Genomic DNA, 10,068 nt, shown 5'->3' with positions numbered 1-10,068 from the left:
TTGGTTTCAAATATAAATTTATATAGATATAAATTTTTGAAAAAGTCTTTTCTTTGATAAGGAAGAAAAGACTTACTATCTTTGGGATCTGATTCTATACGGTAAAAAAATAAAAATAAAAAGCTTTTGGTTTTTGAAATCTTATAAAACCTTAGTAATTTATTAGGAATAATTGAAATCTTAGGAGATGTTTTTGCAACTTACGTGAGGATGTCTAAAAAAAAAAAACAATTAGGGCACGTTTGGTAATGTTGTTTGTATTTTTTTAAAAATACGTGTGATAAAAAAGGTGTGTGAAAATATGTGTAATGTTGTTTAAATACTGAAAATTATTGCTTAAAATACACTACCAAACGGACCCTTAAAATTGAAAGGGTATAATAAAAAAAATAGAGGAAAAATGAGGGGATTTCAACCATTAACAAAAAGTGGATGACCTTGATTGCAAAGTAAGGTTAATTACTATTTACTCATGAGTCTAAACTATTTCTATTTTAATTTTAATATTTTGTTGGTGAGAAAGAAAATATTGCATTATTATCATAGAAAATAGAACTGGGTGGTGGAGCCACATCTGTTTATGTGTCTGGAACAAAAGTCCTTTTTAGCAAAAATTTCTCCTTTTCCTCATCAATGCTCTGTCGGAGCTCGTCTCCTCCTCCTCCTCCCTCCTCCATCCCTACCGTTTTCTCTCTCTCCGTTAGGTTTCTTCGCCATTCCAAATCAGGTCTCTCTCTCTCTCTCTCTCGCTCTCTCTGATTTTTTCTGTAAAATCTCGATCTCTGACCTTTCTTGTAGGTTTAATTTTCAATGTTTGATGATTCTAAATCTTGCTTTTTGAGCTCCGATTAGATTGATTGCTTTTGTTTTGGGGAAAAGTTTTTGGAAGTTTGATTTGGTTGGTTTTGGAATCTTGAGCTTGGTTTGGTTCCCAAGAAAGTCTAAAATTAGAAACGAAATGAAAAAATTGGGATCGTACAACAGCTCCACCGAGCTTCGGTAACTTTGTGATTTGTAATTTGAGCTTTTTGGTTGTACTTTCATGCTGCAAAAGCAGAGCATTAGGGTTTTTATACTGAGGATAGGGAAAATTTTGTTTAGCTTTCAAGTTATGCATCTGGGAATTTCAATTTGGGGGTTTTCTTTGTTGTTCAATAGGTTTTGTGTGAAAATTTGTAATGATTTTGGTACTAGGATAGGATGTGATGTGAGTGTGACTGGGTTTTGAGAATCGGTGTTTTGTTTTGCAGGTTTTGGCTTTGGGGGTTAAGGAATTAGGGTTATAGCGGTATGACGATGAGCGAGCGAAAGACCATAGATTTGGAACAAGGATGGGAGTTTATGCAGAAGGGGATCACAAAGCTGAAGAACATTTTAGAAGGATTGCCCGAGCCGCAGTTCAGCTCGGAGGACTACATGATGCTCTACACGTATTGATTTCCATGCCATTTCGCTTTTAGTTGCTTTGTTTTTTTTTTGTTAATTGTATGTGTTTCAAAGTTTTGAGTTTGATGGAAATGATTGTGATATTGTTTGTTTTGCTTGATATTTTTTTTTCAATGTACAGAACCATCTATAACATGTGTACACAGAAGCCTCCACATGATTATTCCCAACAGCTCTACGATAAGTACCGAGAATCATTTGAAGAGTACATAACTTCAACGGTGAGGAACATTTTGTGTGTACTGTGATTACATGTATTCTTCTGAATTTTGTTTGAATTAGCTTGACTTGGTTGACGTAGCATGAAATATGAATTATGTGTAATACACCTACTTGCTGTGGAATATCACTTTGCGAGGTATAGGATAGAATCTAATAGTTATATAACAGGAAGTGTGGGGTGAATTGTATAAAATCAGGGAAGATGTCTGACTTCCTTTCATTCTTTGCAAGACAACAGATATTATTATTTATTAGGTGAAGCTTATTCTTGTGTGACTTTTGAGAATTGGTGTTTTCCTTACTAGGATTCATCTTATGTTCTTGGGTTGGTTCATGTGTGAGTTGCAATGACAATGGCTTATTGCCCTAAATTGAAATCTTGCTGGCACACAAGGTAAAAATATTATAATAGTGCGGTATTGACAGTTCTTTGCTAAGAGATGTTTAGTATGCTATTGCTGGATTTATTATTTTGAATATGAAGTGAGGTCTCTTGATACCATAGTCAGTGAGGAGTTTTTTTTTTCATTAAGTATTGTTAACCTTTGCTTTATTAAGGACTTAAATGTGTCAGGCTCAACCTTGAATCAAAGTTAACATTTATTCTATTACTTTCAGCAGAATTGGCAATTATTTATTCTACTTTGAAGCACACTTTTTTACATGATAGGTGAAGTGTTTGCAAAAAAAAAATACAGAAGGATAAAAATAAAAGAAACATGTTTAACAGTGATATAAAATGCATATTGCATGTCAAAAGACATGATTTTTGCACAAGTCAAATGTTGTTGCCTGTTGGAATATGCACGCATGAATGGTGTGTTTGGTTAAGAGTTCAAGTCCCATATTTTGTAATAATTACCACGGTGAGAATTAATATAATAATATTTGGCACAAACCTACTGGCCTAAGCTTCTAAGTTAAGCTGGTGTTCCAACATGCTGTGTCAAGGTGTCAAAAAGAACTTCCTTGGGGCTTTAGCATTCAACTCTCAAAAACCTGAGATCCATGTGCCATCTGAGCCATTGTTTCAACAGGGCAAGCCTTTGATGTGATTGTTTGTGCATGTTGTTGGTGGATCCCACATAAAAGCAAGGAAGACTCCTATGATATCCTACCCATGGTTGAGTAAGGACTTTAAAAGTGATGAATTAACGCAACTATGCTTGTGCACTGGTAGCTCTCATAGTAGTGTGAGAAAGATTCCTTTTTTCTATTAGTAATGTCACACATGCACTTGATGGGTTTTGAATTGAGATAGAACTCAATGGCTGCGAGAAGGATTCCCATGTCAATTGTATCAATGATTGAGTAATGGCACTCTAATGGCAAGCATTGGATTGTTGTGACACAACACTTAAACTATTAAGAAAAAAAGAATTCCATTTGAAGGGGACGCTAGTCAAAGTGTTGCTTGATGTGGCAAGATAGAATACTCACATGCGAAGGGAAAGATTTGTTAAAATAACTACATATGATATTAAAGCTCTTGTCAGAGTCAATATTAACACCTTCTCACTACCAACAGATCAAGCCATCAAAAAGAGACTTCCTATGATGTTAACATTCACCCTCACAGATTCAAGATCCCTAAATTTGGCCTTTCTGTCAAGATAGATGAGCCTCCTTCCTATCTCTGAAGTAGCTGTTATATTTCGAGTTACCTCCTCTTTCTCAAACTGGAGAACTGTTTTGTTAATTTTCAATTGCTTTCACATTTATTTGTCAATCATTTGATGGCCTCTGCGGTATGTTGATTAAATTTTAATCTCATGCTTTGTTGCCCTTTTTTGGCTTGCAAAAGTGAGATCGGGAAGCATCAAAAGTTAATATTACTAGTATTGCTGCCAGAATAACGTCTGAAAGGAGGAAAAAAACACAACTGTAATTTAATACTGCTACTGCTTGGTATTCCATTCTCATAAGTTTTCTGTCTTTTAAGTTCTCAATGGTTTGCCATTATCTTAAAAGATAAAAGAAAGCTTTCTTGTACTTTTCTTTGAAAAAGAAGTATTAATGGTTATTATTTGTTTGAATCTGATATTAATATTATGATATCAGCACTTTAGACTTTAGTTATCTATGAGGTGTGAGGAAAACTGTTGGGGAAAGCAATTACCAAGATAAGTTGGACCTTTGTTTGATCAGTATCTCATTTCTAGCTCAAGAAATGTCGTGCATCTTAGTTCTATTTTCTTCTATGCATGTGTGTGCACGTGTGTTTATAAATGTATATATATGTGTAAGTATATGTATTTATAAATCCCTTGCCAATGAGCTATAGCTCCATTAGCATTTCATAATAGTGGGATTACGGGGGAGTTTGTGGGTTCGAAACCCACTAGGTGCATGTGTAACTTACCACTAAAAAAAAATGTATTTATAGTTCTCTTGCAATAATTTTCTAAATGTTTCTTCTTCTGTACAGGTATTGCCATCTTTAAAAGAGAAGCATGATGAATTTATGTTGAGAGAGCTTGTAAAAAGGTGGGCAAACCACAAGGTTATGGTGAGATGGCTTTCTCGTTTCTTCCATTATCTTGATCGATATTTTATTGCTCGGAGGTCACTTCCGCCCCTTAATGAAGTTGGACTTACTTGCTTCCGTGATCTGGTATGTCATGACCGAACCCCTATGTGATGCACCATCTTGATTCATGTTGTGTAGGCCATTCTTATTTTTATTGCCTCTTGATAATGGATTAGTTCACATTCTAAACCAAGGCTTTACAGTCTTCCATCCAATTTGATGTTCATTTCCTTCATAAGAAATATCAATTGTGATACGGAGGTTACATTAATTCTGATTTCAGGTCTACCAGGAGTTAAATGGAAAAGTAAGGGATGCTGTAATTTCTCTGGTATGTTTGCACTTTTGCTTTTATTACAGACTGAACTTGTATAGCCCTGAAAAAAGTTTACTTAAAACAATTCTTTTTGATCAGATTGATCAAGAACGTGAAGGAGAGCAGATTGATCGAGCTTTATTGAAGAATGTTTTAGATATATTTGTTGAGATTGGAATGGGGGCAATGGATCAGTATGAAAATGATTTTGAAGAAGCAATGCTTAAAGACACTGCCGCCTACTATTCTCGGAAAGCTTCCAGCTGGATTCTAGAAGATTCTTGTCCAGATTATATGCTGAAAGTAAACTTTTATATGCCTGTGTTTTTTTGGTAAAAAGTGATTTCCTATAGATATAGAATGATTTCTAATGTGTGTTGAGACTTGGGAATTCCAGGCTGAGGAGTGCTTAAGACGAGAGAAAGATAGGGTTTCTCATTACTTGCATTCTAGTAGTGAGACAAAGCTACTGGAGGTTTGTACCTTCTTTTAGGATCAAAAAAAAGAAAGTAATCCATCTTTTCCGGTGTAGTAGTCCTATGAATGATGTTTTGTTAGGTTGATGAAATATTAAATTTTTTAGTGATGTTCATTGATTTTGCAATGCCATTTCAAAGTTTTATTAAAAAAAAAAATCTGTAAATCTGGCTGTTACTTTGTTGTTATGATGTCTTTTTTCTTCCTTGTAGAAAGTTCAACATGAGTTATTGTCTGTATATGCAACCCAACTGCTTGAAAAAGATAATTCTGGATGCCATGCATTGCTTAGAGACGACAAGGTACTTGGTGATTATTTTGTTTTTGAAATAGATTTGCTGATATTAATTGAAAATTGGGCAATTATTTCTGCTTCTAATCATTTATTTATTTCTCTGTTTAATGATGCCTAAGGTGGAAGATTTGTCAAGAATGTTCAGGCTCTTTTTTAAAATACCTAAAGGCTTAGATCCTGTTTCCAGCATATTCAAGCAGGTTAGTAGCCTCCAGCTTATGATTTATCCAATGTCTTCAATTTAAAAGGGATCTTATGCGTGGCACATCTTCCTTCTTTCTCTCATTAAAGCTTTTTTTTTTTCCCACTGTTCTGTAATGCAGCATGTCACTGCTGAAGGAACAGCCTTGGTCAAACAAGCGGAAGATGCAGCAAGCAACAAGAAGGTTTGTGCCTTGATTTCCTTTTCCTCTTTATTTACTGTTTCAATGCTTTTCCAAGAAGGTGTTTTTGTCACTAAAATACCATAGTGGGAATTGAAAAGGCAAATACTTTCATTACATACCCTTGCTAAGGAGGTGGCATCCATACTTCTTCACATAAGTGTTTTATCATTCTTATATTCATGGAGCCATTCTAAAATCTTTGTGACAACATGCAACACTTTGAATTGTTTCAGACATGTTTCATTTCCCTTTACAAAATGTTAGATAGATACATTTGGTTTACTTGACTTTTTTGTTCTGTGTATGAATATGCGTTGTTTATGTGGCACTGAATTGTGAGTCATTTTGTTGCCCTATTGCTCAGTTAACTTTTAGAATGTCTGATCCAATGGGATCTGTGGCAGACAAGTCAGTTGCCTGAGGCCATAAGCTACATTCTAATTTGTTCCTTGTTTTGAAGATTGGTTTTGAGGGTGAGTTCTAGTTAAAGCCAATTTGAATAAAGTTTCAGAGATGTGAGAACAAAATATGGAAATATAAAACGAAACTTATAACAGTATGAAAGTAAACTTGGAAAGATCTCTTCTTACAACAATGTAGAATCAAAAGTGAAGCATGCAGACATAAAATGTTGAATAAAACAACATTTACATTCAAACAGATTAATTTTAATTGATAGTCATTATAATTTTATTATGAACAGTCATTATATATATGAGTCCGTAAAGTGTATGATCACCATAGCCTATATGGGTGAATTGGCTTTTATATATACAGCAATAGCAATGAAACCTTGGTCCTAAATTTTTGAAGTCGGCTATGGATCCTCAACAAATTAGTTTAGGTTGGCGAATTGGCTTATGTATAGGATCATTCAAAATTTTACCCATTAAAAAAAGAAAAAGAAAAAAAAAAGAAGATGATTCAAAATTAAAATTATTTTTAATTTTACTTATCAAAAAAAAAAAAAAAATTAGATTCTGAAATTATTCATGTTTTGTGACATTTTTAATGGCCCGATGCTAATCATTTAAAAAATGTGATGACTAAATAAACAGCCTAATTGGACTGATGGATGTAAAGATGCTTGGGCCAATTATTACAGAATTTTTCATCCTTCATATTTTTTTTTTGGTTGAACAAATTAGGAAATTCTTCATTTTTGTAATCCAATAGAAAATCACGCTTTGTAAGTTCACTTGCAATCTAAAAGGTGACTTCCAATAGGCTTACATTTTAGGCCACACATTAAATACTTTCACATTACACATCATCTTATGATTAGTGATATATAACATTAGCATTAGTGACTTAGTATAGACTGAATGCAAGGAAAATGATCATTAGAATGTTAAGATCAGTGAGTTTTTCCAGACCATTGTATCTTGACCTCTGTGTACTACTCTTTTTTCTTTTTATATGTGCCAGTTCTTGAAAAGTTCATCATGCTTGTAATGCTCACTATTGTTTTTTCTTATCTTATTTTCACAGGCGGAGAAGAAGGACGTGGTTGGTTTGCAGGAACAGGTAATTGTATGAAGCTTCTACTTGTAGAATTTGTCTGGGCTGTTTGATGATTGGAAACTGATATGGACTGTGTGCTCTTCAGGTTTTTGTTAGAAAAGTGATTGAGCTGCATGACAAATACCTAGCTTATGTGAATGATTGTTTCCAAAACCACACTCTTTTTCATAAGGTTTGTATTAGAAATTGGCTTCAGGGTTTTCATGATCACACATATATGTTCCTCTACATCTTAATATTATGTGTTCCATTGTAGGCACTCAAGGAGGCTTTTGAGGTCTTCTGCAACAAGGGTGTTGCTGGAAGCTCAAGTGCAGAACTACTTGCAACTTTTTGTGATAATATTCTTAAGAAAGGTGGAAGTGAGAAACTGAGTGATGAAGCCATTGAAGAAACACTTGAAAAGGTCTACTCCACTCCTGATGAGTTTTTCTATTTAGCTTCTAATAGAGATATTTTAGAACTTAATAATCTTCTAATCAACCTGCAGGTAGTAAAGTTGCTTGCTTATATCAGTGATAAAGACCTGTTCGCTGAATTCTATAGGTAAATAGTCTTATTTTCAAATATTGGTAGTCTTCAATCAGTTATGAACATTGAAACCACATTGATTATCGCTTTATGTTTACTTTAAAAACAAGAACTTGTAGATTAATTTATGTTGCATAATTTCTGGCAGGAAGAAGCTTGCTCGACGGCTTCTTTTTGACAAGAGTGCTAATGATGACCATGAGAGGAGTATATTGACAAAGCTTAAGCAGCAATGTGGTGGTCAGTTCACCTCAAAGATGGAGGGAATGGTCAGATAACTTAATCTTTAAATAACTAAAATATTAAATGTTAATGAAGTACATTTTTTATAATGATTGGATCCCAATATTTCATCTCTATTCAATATCCAAAATAGTACTCTAGTGGAGAATTTTTCCATTTAATTTATAATAAAAAAATTCTTGTAGGTTACGGACTTAACATTGGCGAGGGAAAACCAGACCAGCTTTGAGGAGTATCTGAGTAATAATTCACATGCAAATCCAGGGATTGACTTGACTGTTACTGTTCTGACTACTGGCTTCTGGCCAAGTTACAAGTCTTTTGACCTCAACCTTCCACCAGAGTTGGTAATTTGGAATTCTATATGATATAAATTTGCAATGTTAATTTATTTTGTGGAAGTCGCTAACATCCTTCTCTTCTTTTGCTATTGCTTTAGGTCAAGTGTGTCGAAGTTTTCAGGGAATTCTATCAAACAAAAACAAAGCACAGAAAACTTACATGGATATACTCTTTGGGTACTTGTAATATCAGTGGGAAATTTGAACCCAAAACTATGGAACTGATTGTGACCACTTATCAGGTGATATGTTCACAAAGTTTTATTTATATCATGCAAATGCTTTTATGTGGATATGAGTGCCACGTACGAATGGTTTTATTTCTTGCTAATATAGAGGGTTAATTCTTCTTCTTGTGGGACAGGCCTCAGCCCTGTTGCTTTTCAATTTGTCGGATAGATTGAGTTACTCGGACATCATGACGGAATTAAACTTGACTGATGATGATGTTGTTAGACTTCTCCACTCCTTGTCATGTGCGAAGTACAAGATTTTGAACAAGGAGCCTAACACGAAAACAATATCTCCTACTGATTATTTTGAGTTCAACTCAAAGTTTACCGACAAAATGAGGAGGATCAAGGTACTGAGCTATTTTCTGAATGTCTTGTTCCAGTTTGCCTTTTAATTTACCTGATTTTTGCCAGGGACATTTAATCTATTGCTTGGTTTGATGTGCAGATTCCTCTCCCTCCTGTGGATGAGAAGAAGAAAGTAATTGAAGATGTTGACAAAGACAGACGGTATGCCATTGATGCCTCGATTGTGCGCATCATGAAGAGTCGTAAAGTTTTAGGCCACCAGCAGCTGGTCATGGAGTGTGTTGAGCAGTTGGGTCGCATGTTCAAGGTTTTTCTGGCACCTCTTTTCCTCATATATGATTTATTTCCTGTTTCTTTCAATCAGCTGTGACTCACTGTTGTTGCTTGAAATGTGATTTTGCAGCCCGATTTCAAGGCAATAAAGAAGCGAATTGAAGATCTGATCACACGAGATTATTTGGAAAGAGACAAGGATAACCCTAATTTGTTCAGGTACTTGGCATGAGGTGGCCTAGTTGAATCACCAAATGAATTTGTGACTATTACTGCTGCAAATAACAAAGAAAAGAGGGTCAGTTTGTGGTGGAAAGAAAGAGGGAAAGGGCATGTACATAAATGCCACCATGTAAGTGCCCCTTTTGGTGATTGCTCAGTAGCAGTAAGCGGAGAATGTTTGTACATTTTTCCTTGGAAGCCAAGTAATGGACAACTACTGTAGATTTAGCACCCATGCTGGAGAAATTGTAATTGATTCCATAAAGTGGTCCAGTGCACTAGTTGGATCCCGCCCTGTATCTTTGTGTTGTAATTTATTGTAATGTCCAGTCTCACGACTTAGTTTATGCTTCTGTTAATTGTTTATCACCACCCTGCCCCCGCGACCGCCCGCTAACGGAAATGAAAAGTGTATCTTTAATGTTACTCATCATTGCCTATTAATTGTCAGTCTTCAAACTATAAGATGGACGGTCCATCACTCCATCTTCATATCCAAATCTTTATTGCTCTCTTGTTTTGTGCATAAGTCTGTACTTGCATAATTTTATTTGCTTAATGTAATTTGCAAGTCACTGTGCCAGCGTCATAAGATGCTTATGCTTTTTTTGTAAGGCTTGGGACACGTGTTGGATTTAGAACAGTAAAATGAGTTTCATAGTCTCTCGTGCTTTTAGAAATCAATCTGTGTATTCAAATGCTAATTATGCTATTATGATT

The 10,068-nt window shown here is 34.9% G+C and overlaps 1 protein-coding gene across 2 annotated transcripts; it reads left to right on the top strand.

Moving 5' to 3' along the window:
- The first annotated feature begins 519 nt into the window (after window positions 1–519).
- Window positions 520–9,874, top strand: LOC142624240 (cullin-1). 2 transcript variants are annotated; one of them, XM_075797773.1, is made up of 20 exons: window positions 520–727; window positions 1,251–1,430; window positions 1,568–1,667; window positions 4,097–4,282; window positions 4,482–4,529; window positions 4,614–4,817; window positions 4,912–4,989; window positions 5,204–5,293; window positions 5,406–5,486; window positions 5,610–5,672; window positions 7,164–7,199; window positions 7,282–7,368; window positions 7,453–7,602; window positions 7,687–7,742; window positions 7,876–7,996; window positions 8,156–8,317; window positions 8,410–8,553; window positions 8,676–8,894; window positions 8,993–9,160; window positions 9,257–9,874. In XM_075797773.1, the coding sequence occupies exons 2-20, from the start codon at window positions 1,291–1,293 to the stop codon at window positions 9,356–9,358; spliced, it is 2,235 nt and encodes a 744-aa protein (XP_075653888.1). In that variant the 5' UTR covers window positions 520–727; window positions 1,251–1,290; the 3' UTR covers window positions 9,359–9,874. The 2 variants fall into 2 exon arrangements, with proteins under 2 accessions (XP_075653888.1, XP_075653889.1); XM_075797774.1 differs by lacking the exon at window positions 520–727 and adding an exon at window positions 862–999.
- Window positions 9,875–10,068: the final 194 nt, after the last annotated feature.

Source organism: Castanea sativa, chromosome 2 (assembly GCF_040712315.1).
Source record: "Castanea sativa cultivar Marrone di Chiusa Pesio chromosome 2, ASM4071231v1".
Lineage (NCBI taxonomy): Eukaryota > Viridiplantae > Streptophyta > Magnoliopsida > Fagales > Fagaceae > Castanea > Castanea sativa.
The sequence above is the reverse complement of the archived record's forward strand: the minus strand, read 5'-3'. Positions and strand labels throughout refer to the sequence as shown.

What these genes read in the sequence shown, in the direction of transcription:
- LOC142624240 (XM_075797773.1), top strand. Translation starts at nt 1,291, where the DNA reads ATGACGATGAGCGAGCGAAAGACCATAGATTTGGAACAAGGATGGGAG. An exon ending in GTCCAGATTATATGCTGAAA is followed by an intron (nt 4,818 to 4,911) that starts GTAAACTTTTAT and finishes TGGGAATTCCAG; the next exon opens with GCTGAGGAGTGCTTAAGACG. An exon ending in GTGAGACAAAGCTACTGGAG is followed by an intron (nt 4,990 to 5,203) that starts GTTTGTACCTTC and finishes TCTTCCTTGTAG; the next exon opens with AAAGTTCAACATGAGTTATT.